At 56.9% G+C, this 24,250-nt stretch overlaps 3 protein-coding genes across 9 annotated transcripts in view; 1 reads left to right on the forward strand and 2 right to left on the reverse strand.

The window, feature by feature from the left end:
* Positions 1-1,327: 1,327 nt before the first annotated feature.
* Positions 1,328-8,353, reverse strand: LOC117650022. 6 transcript variants are annotated; one of them, XM_034393272.1, is made up of 13 exons: positions 8,135-8,353; positions 7,342-7,482; positions 6,918-7,271; positions 6,634-6,821; positions 6,309-6,544; positions 5,988-6,216; positions 5,177-5,383; positions 3,489-3,752; positions 3,208-3,412; positions 2,955-3,127; positions 2,776-2,873; positions 2,431-2,692; positions 1,328-2,347 (listed from the first exon to the last, which is right to left on the reverse strand). In XM_034393272.1, exons 1-13 carry the CDS (start codon positions 8,151-8,153, stop codon positions 1,598-1,600), a joined length of 3,126 nt encoding a protein of 1,041 aa, XP_034249163.1. In that variant the 5' UTR covers positions 8,154-8,353; the 3' UTR covers positions 1,328-1,597. The 6 variants fall into 6 exon arrangements, with proteins under 6 accessions (XP_034249163.1, XP_034249162.1, XP_034249166.1 ...); XM_034393271.1 differs by lacking the exon at positions 5,177-5,383 and adding an exon at positions 4,430-4,648 and having other exon boundaries at positions 8,135-8,350; XM_034393275.1 differs by lacking the exon at positions 5,177-5,383 and adding an exon at positions 4,430-4,648 and having other exon boundaries at positions 8,152-8,349.
* Positions 8,354-8,527: 174 nt separating this feature from the next.
* Positions 8,528-11,785, reverse strand: LOC117650035 (probable 4-coumarate--CoA ligase 2). Its single transcript, XM_034393295.1, has 9 exons — positions 11,635-11,785; positions 11,394-11,531; positions 10,767-10,971; positions 10,246-10,582; positions 9,889-10,063; positions 9,539-9,817; positions 9,140-9,370; positions 8,875-9,043; positions 8,528-8,787 (listed from the first exon to the last, which is right to left on the reverse strand). The coding sequence occupies exons 2-9, from the start codon at positions 11,511-11,513 to the stop codon at positions 8,648-8,650; spliced, it is 1,656 nt and encodes a 551-aa protein (XP_034249186.1). The 5' UTR covers positions 11,514-11,531; positions 11,635-11,785; the 3' UTR covers positions 8,528-8,647.
* A 5,556-nt stretch (positions 11,786-17,341) lies between these two features.
* LOC117650042 (mothers against decapentaplegic homolog 6-like) overlaps positions 17,342-24,250 on the forward strand; it is a 31,833-nt gene continuing 24,924 nt past the window's right edge. For both annotated transcript variants that reach the window (XM_034393305.1, XM_034393306.1), the window contains exon 1: positions 17,342-17,945. In XM_034393305.1, the coding sequence (XP_034249196.1) occupies positions 17,501-17,945 (445 nt within the window). In that variant the 5' untranslated portion in view covers positions 17,342-17,500. The remainder of the gene's footprint in view (positions 17,946-24,250) is intronic.

Raw genomic sequence — 24,250 nt, forward strand, 5'->3', positions numbered from 1 at the left:
CCGCCAGACCCGCAGCATTGGCTCCTCCCAAGACCCCCCATTTTCTTCAATTTTTCGATAAAATCCTGTATTTTGCCGACTCAATGCCGCCCTCCACGACACCCCGGTCGATGCCCCGGCGCTGGGCTGCCTTTCCTACACACCCTTCCTCCTTTTTATCCATACAGGTCACCTAAGGGGGCGATGTGGGGCTCAAAATGGCCCAAAAATGTCGAAAAAACGGTGAAAATTTTCATTTTTTCACCAAATTTTGGCATGTTTTGAGGCCTAGGCTCCAAATGGGGTGGCTCACATGGGCTCTGGTGGTTGGAAAAGTCGTGTCTAGAGTGAGTGAAGGCAATCCAGTCGAGAAACCGCCACCCCGAACTCAAGGGGGCAAAACAATGGGAAAAAACGAATTTTCGCCGCTTTTTGACATAAATCGTCGGGTAGGGTGATCAAGACGCAGTCCGATCGCAAAACCCGACACGAATCTGAACTCAGCACTAAAAAACGAAACTTTTGAGTCACACCCGCAAGCCGAAATCGAAGGTCGCCTGAGTATGACGCCCCCTACTGCCCGTCTCTCTCACTCTCCTCCCATGGCTCCAGTCCACCGCAGCTACCTATTCCATGTATAGTATGATGTCAATGCAATTCTCGCATTAAAAAATGTTACGCCACTCTAATCCTGTTGATGGGTTCCTGTGTATTGTTATTATTAAATATTGTAAAATTAAATAATGAACATAACTCTAGAAGGGAGGAGACTTCCTGTCATGTGAGAGTGTACAGTACTTGCATGTCCATGTGTGCATTTTATAAAGTATTTGATTCTATCAGATTTTCTTATGAGAAATAAAACATATATCTGTAGGACTGAAATAAAATAAATAGCATCTTATTTAGAACTGGTAAGTAGTGTCATCAAAACAAAGCATCAATTGCATTTTTTAAAAAACAAGACTTTTATTTTCTATTAATTGTGTCAATATGGTACGGGCCACATTTCTTTGTACTTTTCAACATAAAAGCTGTACAAAGCAAACAACACTATTACTAAACTATGAAATGAAAGACATCAAAATAATTTTTACATGTTTTTTCATAACAATTTTCTTATGTTAAAAATTCTTCCCTGACTCTCCTAGGTGTCAGGCCCACAGTCTATATTGACATCCTCCAGTACAGAGGCCACAGATCCCACTCTGAAAAGGAAAAAGTGGGAGGGGGTCTGGGGGAACTCGCCGCCAAATCAGATCAATGATGTTCATCAGAGCGACTCGGCACCCCAACGACGGGACACGGTCTAGACATGACAAACTAATGAAGAGAGGGTTCGATTTTGTGGTAACAGTATCTGACGGGAGCCTCTCAAACTAAGAGAATATGAGTAAAGGGCAAAACAAGAGCAATTAAACAATAAAACAAAAGGGGACCAAATGGAAAACGCAGGCATGCCTAACACAGTGCATCCCTCTCCCTGTGCACATTAATTATTGAAGATAAACATAAACTTTACAAAACACATTATTTATTAACAAATAGGCACAGAACACTCAAAATAGTATACTCAACATAAAGCTAGAACAAAGGAAGATGCTTACCTAATAACTAATTAATAACAGTCCATGGCATTGCAGTCGTCTTCACCTTCACATGGAATGGCTCTTGCTATTAACATATCATCCAAAAGTGTTTCGAGATTGCCCTCTGTATCTTTAATCCAGCGAGTTCTCTCCTTCACCAACTCATCAACTTGCAATGTGACAAGCTGACGTAAAAATTCATCAGAGTTCAATATGACCAAAGGCCGAATGGGCTTTGATATTTTGGTTTCAGGACCTTGACGGCCAGGTAACTCAGTTCCAGTTCCTAAATACACCTTTGCTAACAAGTTGATGTCTCTATCATTAAGGATGGAATCAATGACTTGATCCTGGTCTGCAGGCGTCATGTTGGGAAAGTCCAATCCGAGTTCTTCATCAAGCACTGCAAAACCCATCCCTTGGGGATCTAAATCTAAAATAGACTTTGCAGGCTTATCACTGTTCTGAAATGAGTTAAAGTCTTGGGACTTTGCTGAATCAAAGTTTGTATTAAAATCACCAATGCTTGTGCTGGTAATATCCTTCTCACAGAGAGAATTAGGAGATTCTGAGGTGTAATTTGATTGGTTTGATGGAGAGGACAAGTGGTTGAGGTTGGAGGCTGGTGGTGCTTCTGATGAAGTAGGGGACGGTGCTGAAACATTCTTTGGTTCCAAAAGACCATGTCTCTCTAATACCCCCGAAAGGGATGTGATAATCTGGGACGCTTTCTTGACAACTTCCAAATCCTCATCCTTTTGTATAGTTTCCAGCAAGACCTGTAACCAAAACAATAGCATAAGTCAAACAATATTCCAAAACATCCATAACATCAAACAGAATGATGAAGTAAACCACATACATGAAGGCATCCATTTTGAGACAGCTCAACCAGAACCTTTCTGAGGCGTTCCTGAATAGCAGCTGGAGTAAGGTTAATGATCTTTCTGTGTTCTTTGGAAAATGTGACTTGGGGAAAAACTCCATCAATCATTCCTTGGTCATTCATACGATGGTCTATAATAAGCTGCCAAAAGTTCAAAGCATTGACTTTTACTTCCCAGTGAAGATCTGACAGAACTACATTTGCCATTGTGATACACATTTTGTGCAGAAGATCTGACCTGAAAATATTCAGTAATGAATAAAATTACATTTCTATCGCACTTTTCAATAACACATGGTTTTACCAAGTAACTGAACTTACTGAACTTTGCGATGTTTGAAAACTTCACAAAGAAGTAGGGAGGCTTCTCTTCTTAAGACCCCTTCACTCTCACCATTCAGCAACCCAATCATTTTATTCTGAAAGATCAAGTAAGACAACATGATTACAATTGGACTCTCAGTTGAAATAGCTTCTTAAGAAATTTTACGACCACTCACCACCAAATCTTTGTCCATTAATTCTTCATTCCACAGACGATCAACCCGAACCATGGCTGTAAGGCACTTTGTAGCTGAAGCACATACATAGCTCTCTGCATCATTAAGTGCCAGGTGAACAACAACCTCGCACAATTTATTATCCAGGATAAGATCTTGGAATAGTGGGTACTCTAGGAGAAAAATAAAAGAATTTATGCAGTTTTAACTGGAACACACAAATTCATTCATAAATCTTCATAGGGATACATACTAGAGTTTGAAATAGTAGCAAGAGTGATTAAAACTTCTAATGAGCTGTCACGAACTTCCCAATGTGGATCATGCAAACGCTTGAAAATAAGTGTTCCAAGTTGATCAAAACTTGTTCCGCTCAAAGAATTTGTTAAAAGTGCCAAATTTGGGGGCATGAAGTTTTCTATACACAGCTGAATGAGATGCAATGCTTGAACGACCAGCTGAAAGACATGTGAGATTTATAAGAATCAGTAAGTATGTGTAAGTAAAAGCAAGAGTTAAGAAAGTTCTACTTACCCCAACTTTACTGGAAAATGCTGGATTATCAAGGAGCTCCTGAGCAAGGGTGAGCAAGCACAGCGACTCAACACTTTCTCTCCAAGTAATACGATGGGTGCGAACCAGATTAGCTAAACCATCCAAAATTGCGACAAGCAATGTTGAGTGATGTGATTGACGAAATTCCCCACCCCATCCGCCTTGCTTGGTTTCAGATTCAGCACAAAGAACAAAATGTTTCAAAACATATATGAATGACTGAAAAACCAAGACAGCCCGCTCCTGCAGAACAAATAAGATATTACAAATGTGACAAGTTGTCTGAAGCAAGATATAATATATATTTAGAAAACAAATGCATGCTTTAAAAAAAATCAACAAAATAATTTAAAATAATAGCAGATGACGTTACCCACATGCGGTATGCATGCTCATTCCAAAAATTAGTGCAATATAAGGTCATGCAAAAATAATTCTTTAAAAAATAAATGGAAAAATAAAACAACTTAAACTATCAGAAAGTGAATGGCAAACAGAAATAAAATGAAGCATAAACTAAATTGCATGTACCCTAATATAAAAGTTGTGTAGTGCCATCTAACAATAACATCAAAATTATTTCCTGCATATCCATTATCTTTGAGAGTCACAATACAAATAAATGGATGAGTATGGTCCTACCATAAGCTCTTATAATACCTTACCCTAACATGCTGATAACACCACAGATTACACCTCAACCAAAAAAGCTACAACAACTTCCTACAAGTAAGGAATGAAAAATGGAGCAACATTCAAGCATGAACGAAGGATGCGTTTCACATGCATAAAGCCCAAATGAAGTTAAAAGATGCAAAATTAAGATAAGGTTCTGCTAGCTGGAAACTCTGCATTGAAGTTGAGCATCTTTATATATGAAGAATAAGAAAGCAAGCAAAAGGATTTAAAGTATGGCTTACCCTGCTCAACACATGTTTCAGCGATCTGATAGAAGACACACCAAGCAAAGCAAGTCGTTCATTAGAACCTCTTTCAATAATGCAACTTCGAAAATTATACACCATACGGTGAACTTGATTGTGTATGAGTGAAGTCAGTTTTTGAATGAAAGCTTCTGTAATTTCTGCCAAAATGTCACATTCTGGTCCCCCAGAAATACCCACACACATTGGGAGCATCTGTGTAAAAATATCAATTTGAAAAATCTAGACACATTTCCTGTCATTTGATATTCTAACAGTAAAGAGGAAAACAAAAAACAAAACTGCAAAATTGTTGCCTGCAGCCCACCAGTGCTAGCTATAAACAGCGACCACAGGCCGAGACCAAAAACACTTTAAGCCGACAAGAAAGATTAAGGACAAGTATGTTTGAGATCTTCCTTTTGCCTCAAAAATACACCAACACAGACACAAACACACACACACACACACACAGATTGGTAGATCAAAAATGAGTGGACAGGACACGCACAATAATGCTGGATCAAACTGAAAATGGCAGGGAGCAATAGAAGTGAAATGAAGATTGTTTCAAATCTCAGGGACAAAAAAATATCTGAAAGATAGAAAAGCATTTGACAAGCCACAAATTACATATTAATAGAAGCTTTCTGTCGAATGAGTAAAGCAAAACATATAGGACAGAAACAAAAATGAACAAAGTTCATCCTACACATTAGCCCAGACATTTTAAAAAAATCTCACCAGCGATAAAACATGGGCAAGATGCATAACATATCTTGCACTCATCGCTAACCAGATATGTAACTGTTCTAGTTTCAGAACCATATTCCGGAAAGAAAATACTAAACGTTGAGACTCAAAACATATTTTATAAAAGAGTTTATAAAGGTACAGCTCCTTGTCATTTTCAGACGGCACAGTTAAAAGGCAGCAAAATATTGGCGAAAGCTGAAATATTCAAGATTAGAATTAAAATCAATGCATACACAACATTCTACCGTAATAGCCCAAATATAAGCCCCAGGCTTATATGCGGATGAGGCTTATCTTCAGACCATTGCAGTAATTAAATACCACTTCAATAATTAACACAGTTAGAATTGTATTATAATTCACAGAAACAAGACCTAGAGGATAAAAAAAAGCCTATTCTGATCCTTTTAGGAGTCAAATGTTTAAGATGATCAATTATGGAAAATCAGTATACAGGATTAATCCATGTTACTGTTGGAAATAGGAGGTAGGTTGCACCTAGATGTAACCAGCTCGAAGTAGGTTGAACCAAACCAATCCGGTTACAAGTGGAGCCACTTCCAACCGACTCTGATTGGTTACAAGTGCAAATAAAAGAAATGTACTGGTCCAACCTAGTTATAGCTGGCCAATTACAGGGTACAAGTAAGTGGCTCCACTTGCAACCGGATTGGTTTGGTTCAACCTACTTCGAACCGGTTACATCTAGGTGCAACCTACCTCCTACTTCCAACAGTAACATCCACAAAAATCTAAAACAACAAAGTGATTTTAAAAATAAGTGTTGTCAGATACAAACCTGCAGACAGAGAAGCTGGTCTTCAAACCGATACTGTTTTGCATCTCCTGCAAGGACGCAAGTCGTATCTTCATCTTTTCTTTGTATCCTGGCTACATATGCCCACTGATTATGACATAAGACACAAAGTTTCAAGACATTCTCAACACTTCCTTTATTGATGAGTTCACTGAACACATCCAAAATTTTTATACATATTGCCTTAATCTCAAGTGGTTGATGCTTTTGACTGAAAAAAAAGGGTAAAAAAAAAAACACTAGTAAAAAAATTCAAGCACAAAAATTTTAAAAAAATGTTGACAAAAATTTTGTACACCTTACCCATCTTTAACAGTGTCCAGAATGTACATAAAGACAGCTATTTTAGCTAGAAGCTCTTCCATCTCTTCACTTTTTGTTTGTTTAAGAACTTCAAGACATTTAGGAATTATTGTAGATGTTGGGTTACAAACTAACTGAGCAACAAGTGATTTAATTACATTGGTTTTGGGATCTGAAGTCAGAAATGAGCTGTCCAAAATGTCTGATATGAGGTACAAACTTGCAATCACTCTTGGCTGAAAAGAAATAGAGTAATAAAAATATGAAATGATCAATCTGAAACAAATATGTTTTCAATACACACACAAACATCATAAGAACATACAGTGTCCAAGGGAAGTTCTGGAACCAACGTCATAGATAGAAATGGTTCTAAAATACACGCTAAGACTGGTTCTGCTTCTTGTAGAGAAACCATATTATTTAGAAGTGCTGACAAAAATCTTCTGCCTTCACGAACAACGTAGATACTGGAATCACCCAGAGTCATTTCATGAACTTCTTTCCATAGTCCTAAAAAACGTAATGAAATTAAAGTATTAACGTTAGACAATATTCCACTTTCAAAAGAGTTAAAATGGCTGCTGAGTGATCAGATTGAAGCATTACCTGTATTCATTAGCCATTGCCGTCCAGACGAGTGCTTAAGCAAAGATGAAAGAAACTGTACGAGTGCGCACTTCACTGAAAAGTTTGCTGCACTCTTAGTTGTACTCAAACAAACGTCCCTAAGCAGCTGCAGAAACACGCAGGTTGTGTTACTATGTCCCAGGCACTCTATACCTGGAATTTCTGGACTAACAGCCTTCTGTATGCTGATAAAATTGTTTTCATCTTCCACAATGATTGCAGAAAGACGAAGAGCAAAGCACACGACTGATGAAGACGTCTGTCCTTGGTTCCATGACAATACAACTGAACGAGACCAGGCAACACATAGTGGTACATCTATTATTTGTGATCCTGCAAAACAACTTGAAACGTCAAGGTTGAAACTGAAACAACATACTGTATAGAACCAAACGTCACTCACCCGTTGCTTTGTCAGAAAGGTGTGAAATGAGCTTTTCAAGAATAGTGTCATCCGTCACTTTGTAGTCACTTTTCAACAACTCAAGCAGAACACACTTTAATTTAAATTTGGTCATCATATTTCCGTCCATCTTGAAATCTCCTATGACGGAGAAAACCGAGCATTAGAGGAATATGAAACAGAAATACAAACACCACAGTGTGGTAGACACCTCAAAGCAAACACGAAAGAAACAACGGGATACAAAAAGAACAATAGCGTACTAGTTCAGCTACTTGTTGACACACGTTAAGGTTATGTTTCCAGCGCACCTCAGTATCGGTCACCATAACACCACCGAAAACAACCTGCAGCCTGCAGCCATGAGTATACCAACTGTTTCGATGGGGAAAACAAAGATCTTAATCGAAGCACCTGCTCTTGTCTGATTATCACGATTTCGGCAACATTTTTAATCCAAAACAATAATACATGATGCAGAACGGTTTCTCATGATCCTTGGCCTGGGGCCTTTTCAACGCGCAGGACAGCGGGGGAGGGGAGGGGGACGGGAGGGGACGTGAGGAGGGGGAGGAGGGGATGAGGGGAGGAAGGGAACATTTTCCTTCTGCTTGCATGTGTGCTTGCACCACTTGCACCATCTGCGCCGTTTCTTTGAGCCTCCGTCCTTGTTTCCACCGAGTGGTTAACCCGAGTCGCAAAGCACACTCTCACCGCCAAATTAACATGCATCTAGAAGCGGTAGTGTCAGCGGCCAGGCCGAGCTCGTACTTCTCAACATCCCTGTTCTCACCCAAATTTTGGACTGACATTTTCGGCTGCAGTCGCCATCTGTTGCTGTTGTTGTTTGCAGCCGCAGTGTTGCGGGGGCTTCCCGTCGGAGGGCGCTACCGCTCGCTCTACCTCCACTCCCTACAACGCGTTCCGGTGGATAGGAGGCCTGTCACATGTTGCTGCATCATATTCAGGTGCTCGCGTACTTCGAGTCTAGTCACCTTTCAAATCCTTCTCTGATGCCGCGGCGATATGAGTAAATTGCTACTCTGACGCAGACGCACTTTACTGCCGCACCGTCAGCGTCAGTTTCTCATATGGATGTCCGCTCGGCCAGGTAGCCTCGCCTCAAGCTAGAGGCGCCCCTTTCAACGTTGGCGCGTAGGAGGTTTGTGAAGGGTTTGCGGCCGGCTAAAGATCTAACACGTTTATTTGCTGCTTTCATGAGAGGTACCACAAAATACATTTTACAAGCCATGTTCCTTTCAAGATGTTACAATTTTTGTTGTCGGAAAAAACATTGGGCATGTGTTCACATGTCGCAGTCTGGCGGAGGCAAAGTTCTCAGCCATTCTTTCAGATTTCTTCTATCGAGCTTCCCGTTGGAGGTCTTTGGGATTTCATCGCGGAAGAACACGCCACCTCGGAGCCACTTCTCATAAGACAGACGATCTAAAGCAAAAGACGACAAAATCGTGAACTTTTTTCTTGGGAAAAGAAAGCGTCTGACAAGAACACGAAGGATTGGTCAGCCCTTACTCTTTACAAGGTCCTGCAGCTGGGTTTCGGTGACGTCCTCCGAGCCGGACTGCTTGACGACGAAGGCGGTGGGGACGTCGACCAGGCGAGGGTGCGGCCTGCCCACCACACAGGCCTCCTTCACGGCGGAGTGCGACAGCAACACGGCTTCCACCTCAGCGGGGGCAATCTGCCGACGGACTTCAAGTTAGGGCTTCACATCCGTGACGTGGAGGGCAGGCACTAGAAGTCGAAATGAGAGCGAGGACTCGAAAAATAAACTCACGGGCACGCCGTCGAACTTGAGCGAGTCCTTGATCCTGTCGACGAGGTACAGGTAGCCGTCCTGGTCCTGGTAGGCGAGGTCCCCGGTACGGAAGAAGCCGTGGTCGTCGAGGACCTGGCCCGTCTCCGCGGCGCTGCCCTGGTACCCCGACATGTAGGCCGGGCCCATGGCGCGGACCTCCCCCAGCACGCCGGCGCCGACCACGTCCAGGCCGGACTCCACGTCCACGAGCTGGGAGGGTGGCCGTCGAGGAAAGGCCACGCAAAAGAGCAGAACGAAGACAATTAAAACAGAAGACGGTGAAGCCGCCTTGTAAGTAGGCGATACATCTCGCCCCCGTAACTTGACTTGACTTGAAAGGCTAGACCACAACTGATCTCGCGCCCCTGTCTCTCTCACCCTGAGCTGCAGTCCGGGCGTGAGGCGGCCCACGGAGCCGGGCTTGGCGGGGGGCGCGTCCGCGGCGATGATGCCGACCTCGGTGATGCCGTAGAACTGCAGCACGTCCGTGTCCAGGACCTCGGCGAAGTGGCGCTGCGCGTCGGCGTGCAGCCCCGTGCCGGACGTGAGCAGCACGCGCACGCTGGACATGTCCACCTCGGCGCCGCGGGCCCTGCGCGCGCGCGCCTCCGTGGCCAGCAGCGTCAGCCCCGGCGGCGCCAGGAACCACGTGGTGATCTAGGAAAGGCCGCCACCGTCGTCAGTCCGACGCTTCATTCAATGGACAACGCGCACTGTACCATGCCCACCTGGTGGCGCTTCAGGATGCCCAGCCAGTCCACCTCGCCGGCGTCCGCGGCGTACCAGCCGTAGACGCGCGTCGCGCCCAGCACCGTGCTCACGAGCGTGAACGCCAGCCCCGTGATCCACGCCAGCTGGGAGGTGATGAACACGCGGTCGCCGGCCCGCACGTGCCAGTCGCTCCTGCAGGGCACCACCAAGCACCGGGCGTCATCGGGGTCGTCATCGTTTCCCGCCCGACAGGAAAATTTTAGGGACCAAAGCCAAGGCATTTCCTAACCGAAGTTGGCAACCCTTCAGTGGCACTAGCGTCTCGTGGGACAAAACTGCCGCGGAAGTCCTTGTCCAGTGCGGAGTGGACTCACATGAACTGCAGGGTCATGGTGAAGGAGTAGTCGCTCAGCTTGACCATCTTGGGCAGCCCGCTGGTGCCGGACGAGAAGGCCAGGAAGGCGATGTGCTCCCGGACGTCGGTGACGTCACCGGGCTGGTAGCTTTCCGGCCGAGCCGCGCCGCCCTTGGCGAACAAGTCTGTGGCGGACAGCACCTCGGCGTCGGAGGTGGCGGTGGTGGCGACGCTCTCGGCCGTGACGACGACGTGGCGCTCGGCGGGGGTGAGCACCGACAGCACCAAGTCCAGGCTTTCGGCCTCGGTCAGCACCGCCTTGGGCGCGCACATGTCCAGGAAGGCGCGCAGCTCGGCTGCAGGCAAAGTTTTACAATGCACGCGGACCACTGGGGGAGGATCCAAGGGGCGGGCGATGAGGGCGGCCAGACTCCGGTTTGACAACAAGTCACACTACCCCTGTAGACAGGCAACTTTTGCGATATTCCTCCCCCTGAACCCGTCTCTGGATCCGTCCGTGCCGCCAAGCAGCATACTCACCCGCCGTGGAGTGCTTGACGATGGCGACGGTGATGCCCTCCAGGATGGCGCCGAAGAACAGCGGGTACACGAAGTGGTTGTTGAAGGAGAAGAGCGCCAGTGTGTCGCCGCTGGTGAGGCCCAGGGCGCGCCACCCCTCCGCGGCCTGCACCGACATCCGGAGGATGTCCGGGAACGAGATCGCGCGCCCGGACTCCGAGTCCACCTGCCAGGCGCCAGGCGGTCAGGTCAGTTCGGGGCGGGAAGAGCAGGCGCGGTTCAAGGGGGTGGGGGGCGAAGGGGCAAACGCCCCCCAGTGAGATTCCCTACACGCCTGGGGACAGGCGACCAGCATCACACATCACACACAGGTGTGCAAAATATACGCAATCGCACCCCTGTCGGAGGCTCCGTAAACCGCGCCTGGGGAGGGGGAGTTGTTGCCTACCCCTTCCGGCTGTGAAGCCTTTTGAAAAGCAGGCAAAAGGTCGCACTTTGCCCCTAAGTACGAAGGCGCATTTTGCTGTACTTTGCCTTCCCCTCTGATCGCGTCTCTGAACCCGCCGGACCCGCGGCCGGACCCGCTCTTGGGGAAGATAAGTACAGCAGCACCCGAGGGGCCATGTTTTTGTCCCGACGTGACCGCACCTGCGCGGGAATGCTGAGGTTGGCGTGCTTCTTGAGGCTGTCCAGGATGAAGCGGCCCAGGGACACGCCGGGGTGGGTCTTGGCCTCCGGGCCGACCGTCACGTGCAGGGCGGCGCTCATCGCGGCGCCGAGGAGCACCTTGGGGAGGAGCAACAGGAAAAGCGGGCGCGGCGTCAGAGATTGATTGCGTGCGCCAGTGGCGCCGATTCGTCGGTTCGTCGATACACGCGTCATTCATTACCTTGTGGGCGCTGCGATCGCAAACCTATAAAGATCCCTCCACTAATCCCGCCGCGGTGGCTGGATGGCTGCGATGACCTCCCCGGCACTGAGCACTGCCTTGCGGTCCTTGCGGCGCGGCCGCCAGGACAATCGGCAAGGAGACAGATAAGTCTCGAGAGGCACCGATTAAAAGTTGTGCCGTCATGGCAGCGCGCCGCCGAGGGTTTGAAGGCGCCAGGGCGCCGCGAAATCAGTCTTTACGGGGAAAGATGAATGAATCACTCGCGGGGTCGCGGCAGGGGTGGTTGTGGTGGCGGCCAGGGCGGCAATAGCAAGGTTCGAGGAGGCAGGGTTCAGACGTCACAGCGTCAGCCGCTAAAGAAATGCTGAGTTAACCGCCATAGGGATTGGCACGGCAGTCTAGCGCCCCGCTAGATCGGGACGGACCTGTGAGGTAGAGGTGTGAGGTACTGTGAGGTAGGTCGCTGATCTGAACCGCATCACACCGGTGGTAGACGACGGAGGTCGTGGGCCCCGTTCTTGACTGTCACAGGGGCGAGGTAGGCCACCGTCTCCACACCGGCGTATTGCCCGACGGATTGGTGGCCTACCTCACAGGCGCTACACGCGTCGAAGCCAAACGTCCGAATGACCGGTTCGGAACCTTCAGGGTAGGGTGGTCTGTATCCCCCTCCCCCTCTCCCTTCCCCCAACACCTGATGATGCCATCGTCGATTGACTCAGCACCTCGCCATACATTGTCATATCGCGATTGACTGAGTAATGTTACACTAAACGCCTCTCCGACGTTCGAAGTGAAAGTCATCACGTCACAGAGACGCGGCGCGCTAGGACCCGCGCCACCTAGCGGGTGCGCCGAGAAGCTGGCCGGCGACGCGGTGCGTGGCGCCACCGCTAGATGGCGCTGGGGGTGGCGCTGGGTGCGGCTGCGGCGAGAGGGGAAGGACAAAGACAAAGCGCATGGAACAAAACACGTCTTGAGCATACTTTGACGTATCGAGTCTATTTATAAAACTGCAAGTACCGTCTGAGTGCGCACGCGGCTGGCGCTGTCGCTCGGTAACCACCGGATTCGGCAAGGGTCCTTGTTGAGCTCTAGGATGCGCGGGGGACAACGCAAGGCCTCCTGGAGCCGAGCACCTGGCCGAAGTGTCAAAACTTTCAAAACTTTCAGGAAATTTATTTTGATGTATCAGAGTACAGTACATAGAGGTTGCCCGCGCCGCTCTTTACAAGGCGAAAGTGGAAACGCGCGGTGATCAGCCTTGGCGGCGGTCCGGCGGTGCGGTGCATGAGCATGGCGAGGTGACTGCGCCACCTGACAGCTGACGCCGCCGTCTGGGAGGGGGGCTGCAGTCTGCAGGAAGAGGCACCGCCGTGGTCGCCCTGGAACGGGAGCAGTGATGGTGGCAGTCCGCCGGGGACGCCGGGGCACTAGACGCCGGGGCCAAATGGGGGCATGGGACGACGGCGTCGCGACCGAGGTCTCGTTCCGGGCGTCCGCGACGGCGTGGCTCATGAACGGGTCGGCGCTGGCGTATTGTTCGAAGGCGCCAAGGATTGTTGACGACTATGCCGGCGCCCGGAGCCGGCGTCCCGACGCGGCGGCGTCCCCGCCGGCCCGACCGCCTTGGCCGCCGCCGCCCGCCTGCCGGGACCGGGCGGCGTCCTGGCGGCGTCCTGGCGGCGTCGCGGCGCGCCGGCCTCGCGACGTCCCGTCCCGCCATCCATGGCCCCAGTCCGGGCCGCCACTGCGCCGCGCCAACCGGAGGGGGCGGGGAGGGGCGGGGAGGGGCGGGGAGGGGCGGGGAGGGGCGGGGAGGGGCGGGGAGGGGCGGGGAGGGCGCTGCCATGCCGCGGGCCGCGGGCAGGGAGGGAGGGACCTCGCCGTCGGACGGTGCCGCGGAAAGTTTCCCCTGCACCACCACACGGGTAGGCCACCGGCGAGTCTGAGCGCGGGGAAGTCCAAGCCAGTCCAAGCCCCCCGTCGTCTCATTAGACAGGTCTGGGCGGCCGCGGGCCGCGGGGGCACCGGGTCGGGTAATAGTTAGTCTACTAGTTGGGCGTCAGCGCGGCGCCGCACTGGTGGTGGCGGCGGCCGCGCCGGCGGCGCCTGCTCGGCCGTTGGCTGCTTTTGGCCCGGCGCGCCCCGCAAACGTCGCGACGCCAATTATTCTGCAGGATGGATCACCAATGGCGTCCTCTTCGCGCCGCGACGACGCGACGCCCGTTTTTTTGTTGTTTGTTGCGGCGACAGACAGCTCCAGACGGACGCCAGCGCGCCACGCCGCGCCGCGACGCGCCGCGACGCCCTCCGCCCATCGCAGGGCAGCGCCTGGCAGCGCCGGGCAGGCGAGCGTCTGATGTGTGAGCGCGCAGACGACGCCAGAGGCAGCGGCAGACGACGCCAGCGGCAGCGACGCCACAGCAGACATCCCCCGCGCCGCCGCATCGCCCGGCCCTTCCCCCGCTGGGCGTCGCGACGCTCCCCGCGCCCCTTCGGCCCCAGTATAGCAGTATAGCGAATATACTAGCCCCCACCACCCCGCCGCCCCCACCCTCAGCTAGCCAGTCACAAACACGTACTAAAGTATACAAGGATCATCGTTCGGAAGCGGGAGTAACTTTGCGGTATTTACACGACAGGCGACGTCGCCTAGTGTGTGCGTGCGCGCGCCTGAGTGTGAATGTGTGTGTGTGGCTGTTCAGGTGTGAGTGTGCGCGTGTGCCGACCTCAGCCAACACCGCTCGTCTTAGCGCGGCCTTCCCTTCCAGGTCGGCGCGGTTCACGGCGTCGTTGCTCCCCGTCACGGAGTCACGGCCGCGGCGATAAGTGGAGGCGCTTCGCGTCGGCGGCCTCGTCGGCGGCCTCGTCGGGGCGGCGTCGGCGTCGGGGCGCCACGCGGCGGGCCGGGCGTCTCGGCGTCCCCGACGCCTTCGTTCCGGGTCGCGCCGTCCCGTCCGTCCGCCCTGGAGCCCTGGAGCCCCCTGGCCCTGGAGGCAGGCGGCGGGTGGCGGCGGGCTTGGGTGCGGGGCGAGGCGGGGTCGGCCTGCGGGATGTCTCCGTCTCCGGGTGTGCGGCGCCCGGCACTGGCGCTGGCCCGGGCCGGCGGCGGCCGGCGGCGGCGCTCCGACGGGGCAGGCGGGCCCTGGCCGCCCTGGCCCGGGCTGGCTGGCGCTGCTGGCGCTGGCGCTAGCGGGGCACCGCGGGGAAGGCGCGGCACGGCACGAGCAAGCTGGCGCCGGGCCATACGCCATGGACGCCACGGACGCCATGGACGCTGTGGGAGCCTGCCCTGCCATCCCTGCCCCAGCATGCTCCTACCCGCAGCCGGGGCCTTCCATAAAGCACACACGGCTATTTTTCGGCAATTCCCCCCTCCCCGCCGCTTGAAAAAATCGGGGGCGGGTTTGATGGATGATCCCGTCGACGTCGCGCGCTGTCCCCTCGCTCCCTCTCGCTCGCACTCGCGAGACGAATGGGCAGTGACCTGGCCAACTCGGAAACTTCGAAGGGCTCCCCGCAGGAAAAATAACAAGTCGTCGCGACAGTTAGTGGGGGCTGTGGGGGCCGCGCGTCAAAAGGGTGACATCTGCAGGCGAGTGTGATTCAGGGACAGTCGTTAACTTGAATACATACTGGCGCTACTGGCGCCTCGCCTGCCGAGCGATTCAGAAGAGCGGTTCGCAGCCCTGCCTCTCTCGCACCCTTATGGAGGGCTCCGTGAGTGGGACAGAGACAGAGCGACGAAACGACTCTTCTGAATCGCCCGGCCGCCTTCAAGGTCCGAAGACTGCCAGTACATTATTCGGCCTCCACTCCACGCACTCCCAGGGCGCTCCCAGGGCGCAGCGGCGCAGCGCGCAGCCCCGTTGGCTTTAACGACGCCGACAATGGCCTTAAATACTGCGGCATGCACTTGAAGCGCGTCATCGGGGCGCCGCGTAGCGCCGTACTGCGTCATGCACTTGTACGCGTCTAATTGTGTGCGGATTACGCACGCGCGGCTGCACTGTCTACGATGTCTGCCCTGCCCGGCGGACGAGAATGAATGCCCTCGACGGCGCCGCGCCGCGGACTCTCGGTGCCCACCTTTTGTTGCGCCGGGCTGCCGGGCCCTCGGCCCGGACGGTGCCCCACGGACTTCCTTGCTTATGACGGTCTTTACGTCCACATTATCCCCCTCCCTGCGGTATAAATGATCCCTCTCCCGAAATCAGGGCCGACGGGCCGAGTCTCTCCGTCCTCGTCGCACGCATCCTCACACACGCACACACTCGCGCCGTCCCTTTCTTTCGTCCGTGCACCGAGTGGCGCCACGGTGCAACCGCCGCTCCGGCCGCCCGCCCCTTCCGAAAGGCCGTTGGCGCCGTCCTCGTCGCCGCCGGCCCGCCGCCGCCACGCCGCAGCGCGTGCGAGAGAGACGGGGCGAGTGCAGGGCGCGCCGAGCCGCCTTGCAGGCGGACGCACCCCCGGCCGGCGCAGCGGGGAGCGGCGCGGGTGGGGAGGGGGTTTAAAGTCACATGGCTGCACAATGGGACGGTGGCGCCCCTAGCGGCAAAGCCTCCAACTCGGATGCCGGGCCGGGCGGCGGGCGCAGCGCGCCAGCAGCGCGGAGCCAGGCGCTGTGCACCTCGACCGCAGCCCATCCCATCCGGCGCTCGGGTTGGCTCGGCTCGGCCTCGACCGCCACGTCTCGGCTGCGCTCGGCTGGGCTCCGCTCGGCTCGGACGGGCCGCCGCGCCGCCCGCCCAGTCGACGGCCCGCCCGGCCCGGCCCGGCCCCCGGCACTCGGCGGCGTGCGAGTCGCGTCCCGCGCCGCGCCGGCCCGGCGGTTCAGTTGAGTTCGACCTGGCCGAGAGGAGGGACCGGCGTGTCGCGTTCGCTTCGCGTCGAGCGTGGAGTTGCCGTGCGCGTAGCGCGGCGCCAGCGAGACGGCCGGCGCCAAAATAGTCGGGCACTGCACGCCGCGCAGTGTTCCACCAGTGTTCCACGCAGTGCACCGACGCAGTGTACAGTGTAGTCACGGCCAGGGCGGCACGGCCCCGTCGTCCGATCGAAAAAAGCACCTGCCGTAAGGGTGGGCGAAACGCCTCTCACCTGTCGCGTGTCCGGCGTGTCCGCGAGTGAGTGTGTCAACGAGTGAGCGAGTGTGCGTGAGTGCAGCAAGACGAGGAGCGGCAAGCGCAGCAACCAGGATTACAGTGGAGGGAAGTCCCTCACCAGCTCGTCCAAGTTCGTCGCCAGCTTCGTGGCGGTCGTCTCGTCGGTGTCACATGCACTCCGAATGATAGCCGTCCCCGCCAAACGAGGAACCACCCCGAGGATCTCGTTGCACCGGCCGAGGATCCGCAGAACGCCGTGGAACGCCGCCAAGGCGAAGACCGCCGCGCGCAAGGCCAGCAAGGCCAGCAAGGCCCTGGTCCAGGCTGTCCAGGCCGCCAGTGCGGGCACGAGCCTGAGCCGCCTCAAGGTGAAGGTTCCGAGCGGGTTACACGTTGGCAACACTGCGGCCAGGCAGGCCCGGCCCGCCGCGACACACAGCTGCTGCGGAGGCAACGGCGGCAACACCGATCTAGTGGCCTGCCCAGCTCCTCCCGGCTCCGCCCCGGCCTCGCCTGCCTCGTCTGCTCCGCCTGCCTCGGCCCGAGGAGCGGCTGGCGGCCCCAGCGGGCCCGGCCCCTGCCTCGGCCCCGGACACGGCCCCGGGCACGGCCCCGGCCGCCGGCTGGTCAAGGGGCTTGGGCCCAAGGGGTCGGGTCTGGGCCTAGGCCGTCCGGGCGCCTGGTTGCTCCGAGCCAATTGCCGGCATTGCCCCTGCAGCGACCGCGACACCGCCAAATGCCCGACCGAATCGTGTTTCATGTTCATGTTCCGGAACCGAAGAAACACGCTCGCTAAGCGTCTGTGGAATGCCCGCGTGCTGCAGCGCGGCGACCACGCGGCGTCCCCCGCCGTCCCCGCGGCCTCGGCGCCCTCGCAGCAGGCCCTGCTCAGGAACACGTTCTTGAAGCGCCTCAAGGAGCCCCAACTGGAGACGCTGCTGCAGGCCGTCGAGTCCCGAGGGGCCAGCCTGACGAGCTGCGTCGTTCTGGACGCCCCCAGCCTTGGCCCCGGCGGCCCGCTGGCCGGCACGCCCGGCCTGTCCGGCCCGGCGCCCGCCGAGCCGCACCTGCTGTGCTGCCAGATCTGGCGGTGGCCCGAGCTGCAGCAGGGCTCCGAGCTGCGGCAGCTGCCCATGTGCACCAACAGCAGCGCCACCACCATCTGCTGCAACCCTTACCACTGGAGCAGGCTGTGCAAACCTGGTGAGTACACACGCGGCGGGGCCTTGCGCCTCGGCATGGCGCACCCAGACGCCCCCTCGCTATCAGCACCGCCCCCCTCCCCCGCGCCGCGTCGCGGTCCTGGCGCCGTCGCGGTGTGGGAGGATTATCAGGCTGTGGCCCCGCGACCCGTGACCGTGATTGCACGCAGGACCCGCGGCCTGGCGCCGCAGCAGGCTGATTCCGAGAGTCGTTTTCGTCGCTCTGTCTCTCTCGCGCTCTCGGGGCGTCCCGTGTCGGTGCGAGAGAGACAGCGACGACTCGGCCCGAATCAGTGTGCCGGCGGCCCGCGGATTGGCCGGTGGATTTGCATCGGCGCCTTGATCCTCGTCCGGAAGTGGCGGCCGACGGCGGGCCTGGCCCTTGGCCTGGCCACGAGGCGGTGGTACACTGCGGCGCCGCGACGGCCCTCGAGGCCTAGGCCTTTTTTCTAGGCCCTCGTGACGGATAGCCAGATAGCCGCGGGACCACCGAGTACCGCTCCCTAATCAAACGTCTCTTAGCGGATTACTTCGGGGGCCATCAGCTCATTATGATCCGAGAGATACGTAGTCCGGCTGAGAGAGCCTCGGAAAATGCTGCTGCAAGAGACGCTCTCACGCGCTCTGGAAGACTGGGGCTTTTGCTTGCAGTGCACAGACAGAGCGATGCCCGCTCGGCGCGCTGTCTCTCTCGCACCCACACTGGACGCCACGCGAGTGCGAGAGAGACAGAGCGACTAATCCGAGACCGTCACTTTCACACGGCCTCCCCCGCTGACAGGCGCGACGGCCCCGACCAGGATTACTGACCGACACCTTTCAACACGGTATGCAAATCTCGTCAGGGACCGTGCAGCGAAGGGTCGTTGGGATTCCGAGAATGCCGGCCTGAAGCGTTAGAAGCGAATGGCCGTTTCGGAAGAGACTTTTACAGTGGTATCACGTGGAACGAGGATGTTGAGCTGCAGTCAAAGATCCTGAGCAAGTGTGCTCCATGACTGCGTGTTGACTTCTCCTGTCTCCAGCTTCTGGATGATGTGTTGACTCGTCCCGGTGACACCTGCCCCTACCTCCCCCTTCCCTCCCGGACGCGGCGCGACGCCACCACCGAACGACACACGGCGCGTCGGCAAACATTCCATTCTTATTCCCCCACCCCCTCCCCTCGATTTACTGGTGTGATAACTTTGAGTCAACATTTGCCCCGAGTGTCAGTAGCATATCTACTTCCCCCTTCCCCCTCGCTGGCGCCCAAGCCGGTTGGTTGACCGCGGCGGCAGGTGCGCGGCGCCGGCTATATAATTCGAATTTGGCGCGGGGTTTGGTTTTCGCCGAGGAGGCTGAGGCTGCAAAGGCCTGGCCGGCCGCCGGCCTGGCCGTTCAAAGTGGTGGGGTTCGCCTTGACTCCTTGCGCCGGCCTGGCGGGGCTGACGGGGCTGGCGGCTGGCTAGGCGGTGCTGGCGGTGGTCGCGGCTGGCGCGGTTTGCTGCTGGCGCTGCGGCTGGCTCTCTGGCGTGCAGCCATGTTGGTGCGTCGCCCCGGCCGGCTCACCGTCCGTCCGTCCGCCTGTCCGTCCGACGGTCCGTCTGCCCGTCCGTCTTCGGCGGCCACGGCCACGCCGAGCCATGCCCATGCACTGCGGTGCGGCGGCGTGCCCGGTGGCGCTGCGGCAGCCGGTCGGACCCGGGGGTCTCGTTGGCCTGGTGCGTGAGCGCGTGAGGCGACTCGGCGGACGGGCCAGGAGGAGGCGAAGACCCCCCTCTCCCTGGCCGCCCCTCGCCTTTGGTGCCTTTGGCAGGCTGTGGTCGTTTCGGTGGCGGCCACGGACGCGCCTGCTTGGTGTCGGGGAAGTCCAGGCATGCCGGGGCCAGACTGTCGTTAGCATAATGACGCGGGGCGGTTTCCGGAAAGGGAGGGAAATGTCGCCCAGGACAGCACCTGCCGGGCCGTGCCGTTGCCTTGCGGTCGCTGCGGAGGCCAAGGCGGAGGCCAGGCTGCCGCGCTGCTGGCCGGGCAGGCGTGGCCAGGCAGCAGCCTGCACAGGTGCATCCCCTGTTCCTAGAAAGCTGAGCGCGCGGCGCGGAGCAGAGCGTCGCAAGCGTCGCAGCAGCGCTCTCGGTGCGCTGGAGGAGCGCCGCTGGAGCGCCGTTGGAGCGCCGCTGGAGCGCCGCTGCAACACGGCGCGCTCTCTCTCCCTCTAGCCGCCGCAGCACGGCGCGCTCTGTCTCTCTCCAGCTCCAGCCGGGCCCGTCAGGCTGGAGTGGATCGTATGGCTGTGCTGCGCTGCTGCGCTGGAATGCCTTGCAGACATAATTATGATGGAAGGAGCGGGAGGCGGGGTGGTGGGCATTGCCCAGGGCAGCCCAGGGCAGCCCAGGGCACTGGGACGGAATCGGGCCGCACTGAAAACCAAGAATCCGGCCGGCCAGGCAGTCTTGCACAGAGAACATCGGGCCAGCGCGCCAGCGGGCAGGCCTGGCTGGCCAGCACACCACCAAGAAAAAGAGGCCAAAGGGGAAAAGACAATCCGGCTCGATTCCTGATTCTTTTTCTTGCGTTCGGGGTGGTGGCGTCTGCTTGCGCGCCTCCTGTCGTACGGGCTTGCCGCATTGTTGGTCCGCGCTTGTGTGAGTGTGTGTGTGAGATCGGACGGCAGACGGCAGCACAATACGAAAGGCCTCGCGTTAAAGATATATTTAAATAATCCGCGTCTCTTTGTGCTGGTCGCACTCGGTGCAGCCGCGCCGCTCGCACTGCTGCCGTCCCTGATTATGTCTTCGGCTGGAAGGACAAAAAAGGCTTTCCTTAAAACAAGATGGCGGCGGGCTGTTCGTCGAACTCCACTTCTTATCGACGCCGAGCAGACTTCCTCGCCGGAAGAGCGGTGCACCCGTTCCAGCGGACTTATCTCCGCGGCCAGGCTCCCGGCGCACAGTGGGCCAGAAACCGGCGGAGGCGGCCAAAATTCTAGACGCGTTTTGAGCTCCAGAGTCGCTAAATAGGACTCGAACCGAACGTGTGACCCCACCAATGGATTCCTAGTCCGGAGAGCAATCCATTGGTAGGGTCACACGTTCGGTTCAGTCCCATTTAGCGACTCTGGAGCTCAAAACGCGTCTAGAATTTTGGCCGCCTCCGCCGGTTTCTGGCCCACTGTGCAGCGAGCGATGCCGAAGGATCTTCCGTCTCTCTCACGCCCACGGGACGCCCCACGAGTGCGACTGAGACGGAGCAATGAAGCGGTCCTTCAGCATAGTAAGCTTGGCAGTGGTGGCGAGTGCCGCCCCCGCCGTGACGCCGAAAACAGCCAAGTCGTCGACGGGCAGCTCCGGCTCTCCTCCCCTTGCTTGCTCGTGGTGCCTGGCGTCCGTGGTGGCTGGTGGCGTGTCTGGGGCTGGCCGGCTGGCCCGAGGGCCGGCGGTGAGGCGACCCGCTCCGGAAACGGGTAATTTCGGCGTCCTGGCCGCGGGGCTGCAGCCTGCACTGCAGCATGTACTGCAGCGCGGTGACGAGAGGGAGGTGCGCGGCCCGGGGCGGGACGTGGCGGGGCGGGGCGGGGTGGGGCGTCCTCGCACGGTGTAGGGGAGGCCAGAGCTTCATCATCGCTTTCGGATCCCTCAATACGGCAGCGCGCGGCGCAAGCAACGACGGCCACCCTCGCGCGACGTCGCCGCCACCCCGCACCGCCCGCACCGCACCGGGACGGCGGGGACGTGCACGCCACCGGCTGCTGCACCTCCTTGACTGGCTGGGCGCATCGACCGGTGGGGTTGGCGCGCCGTGGCCAGGCACGCCGTGCTCGCCGTGCTCGCCACCCTCGTGGTCCAGCTGCGGCCCTCGCCCCGTGAATGAAAGCGAGCGTACTACGGCCTGCCGGACAGATGCGGCCCGGGTTCGAGTCCCACCCACCGCCGCCGCGTCGGAGCCTTTATCGCACTGACTGTACACCCATCTTGGGTAATCAAGCCCTAGCGCAGTGTACAGCATCGGGACAGACTGATATGGGGACGACGGAGCCCGGGCCGCCTGGCTGAGGGCACCGGCGGGTACCTGACCCGACGGTATACGTACTCATACCGACGGCGGCGCAGCGCATGTGCGTGCGCGTGTGCGTGTGTGTGTTGGTTTGTGTGTGTGCGCGCGCTTGCTTTGGCTGGCGTTCGCTCGCCCGTCGAACAAGCACACAAGACGAGTTGGGTGGTCGGCCGTCCCGTCCACCGTGCGCCGCCCCGCCTCACCGCGCGCACGGCATGGCACGCCATGGCACGGCGCGGCACGGCGAGGCTCCGGCAGCGATCGCGCCCCTCTCGACGGCCGCCGCCGCGCCCCGCGCCCCTCCCTTCCGCGCCGTCGTCCGCCGACGGGGAGAGGAGAGAGGAAAGAGGTACTCGACGGCGGCGCCCCGCCCCGCCGAACCAGCCGAACCAGCCATTGTCTCGTGGAGAGGCGTGGCGTGGCGGCGCGCGGCGTCGGGGTGCACCATTGAGGCCAGACGGCGCGACAGGCCCTTGGAGCCCTCGGCAGTCCCGCCGCGCGGCGCCGCGCCCTTGCAGCCTCCCTAAGCCGGCTTTGCTCGCTGCGTGCTTGAAGGGGACCAGGGAGACCCTTTGCGTCACCCGCGCTGCTGCGCCGCCAAACGGAAGGGGAGGTCTGGAGCTTTTGTGCCCGGTGGACGTGGCCGGGCCGCGCGACGCCGCGGGGATGAGGTGGAGGGAAGCCCCGCGCGAAGCCGCCAAGCCGCGAAGCCTGGGAAGGAAGGCCGGCCGGACGTCGGGCACCTCCTCGCGGCAGGGTGCCGTCGGGCCGGCCTATCGCTCTCGCACCCGTAAGGGACGCCCCATGAGTGCGAGAGAGAAAGTCCCGGCCCTCTGCAGCCGCTGGCCGCGCCGTGGCCTTCGCCGCCCTGGCGCCGCCGCGCCATCAGCGCTCCAAGAACGCACTCTTTACCTCAGGGTGTCGGCTTTCGCTGCGCGGAACCGCGGAACCGCGCGGGGCGGATCGGTAACAACGCAGCGCCGTGCGTGTCTGCGTTTCTGGTCTGCTCCGGCACGGTCTAGTCCGGCACGGCTGCCTGCACCGGCACGGCCTCGGGCACTGCAGTGGTGGGTGGGTGGGTGGGTGGGTACACTGCGGGTAGGTACCACGCGATGGGTCCCGCCCGCCTCTATGAAGTGCTTGTCGAAATAACCGTCTCAAGCCAGCACGCCAGCACACTGTTGACAACGAGTTGAAACCAAAGTAAAACCACAGATCTACTTGTTCTTGTATATTGAATATTTTGTCGTATGGCGGTCACTGAATGGCCCCAGACACCAAGTTCGTACAAATTCTTGTCATTTTTGGCAGTGGCAGGGCCTGCATGGGAGAGGACGCCTTCTGCTGTTCTGCGATTACCCTCCTCCCGAGTGAGCTGTGCACCCCATCACATCACCCCATGCCCGCGCCATTGTATGACGCCACCTCCCCACGCGGTGGGAATTGACAAAAAAAAACGGTTTGCTGGCGCCAAATTACAGTGTGTCTTCGGCACTTCCTCTGTCACTGATCGTCTGTCTCGCCGCTGCGATGCGATCCCTTTCAGTGCCAGGTGCGGGAGAGGGCAGGGGTAAGGGGGAGGGGGAGGGGCATCCGGCGAAACCCCCTCATTTTTACACGGACCATGATTGGCCAGAGGGAAAATAATAATATCAAAAAAAAGGAGGGTGCCATCATTTTTCCGTAATTTTCCCGCACTCTTTTTCCTCTTTCTCTCTCTCTCTTTCTCGAGGGCTAAATGGTGGGCGCCAGCCGGTGTTCGCACGCAAGAGCAAGGAGGACCGCGTGTCTCGTTTCCTTCTTTCGGCGCCGCGTCCGTGATGCGATGTCCGTCGTGCAACGGCTTTGCCAAGTCCCGCCGGATCGGCGCTCACCGCGTCACGCGGCACGCCACCTGCAGGCCGATTCGGAACAGCGCTTTCGTCGCGCTGTCTCTCTCGCTCTCGCGGCGCGTCCCGCATGGCTGCGAGAGAGACAGAGTGACAAAGCACTGTTCGGAGTCAGCCTGCAGGATTACCCTTTATCGCCTGCCCCAGGCATGGGCCGTCGCGGCGGACTCGGACGCTGGCGCCTCCTGCCTCCGCGACGCCGCCGCCGTCGACGCGGACCTTGCGACCGGACGTGGGGGTCGGTTATCACTGGACTTGCCTCTGCGTCTTGGAGGACGAGCCGGCCAGCAGACTGATTCCGAGAGTCGTTTTCGTCGCTGTCTCCCTCGGACCATAGGGGACGATAACGACTCGGAATCGGTCTACAGCCGGGCCTCAGACC

Source organism: Thrips palmi, unplaced genomic scaffold (genome assembly GCF_012932325.1).
Source record: "Thrips palmi isolate BJ-2018 unplaced genomic scaffold, TpBJ-2018v1 HiC_scaffold_4, whole genome shotgun sequence".
NCBI lineage: Eukaryota > Metazoa > Arthropoda > Insecta > Thysanoptera > Thripidae > Thrips > Thrips palmi.

What these genes read in the sequence shown, in the direction of transcription:
- LOC117650022 (XM_034393271.1), bottom strand. An exon ending in TGAAACATGTGTTGAGCAGG is followed by an intron (nt 3,753 to 4,429) that starts GTAAGCCATACT and finishes TTTGTTCTGCAG; the next exon opens with GAGCGGGCTGTCTTGGTTTT. An exon ending in TGCTACTATTTCAAACTCTA is followed by an intron (nt 3,128 to 3,207) that starts GTATGTATCCCT and finishes TTTTTCTCCTAG; the next exon opens with AGTACCCACTATTCCAAGAT.
- LOC117650035 (XM_034393295.1), bottom strand. Translation starts at nt 11,513, where the DNA reads ATGAGCGCCGCCCTGCACGTGACGGTCGGCCCGGAGGCCAAGACCCAC. An exon ending in CGTCAAGCACTCCACGGCGG is followed by an intron (nt 10,583 to 10,766) that starts GTGAGTATGCTG and finishes CTTTGCCTGCAG; the next exon opens with CCGAGCTGCGCGCCTTCCTG. An exon ending in GCTGCAGGACCTTGTAAAGA is followed by an intron (nt 8,788 to 8,874) that starts GTAAGGGCTGAC and finishes CTTTTGCTTTAG; the next exon opens with ATCGTCTGTCTTATGAGAAG.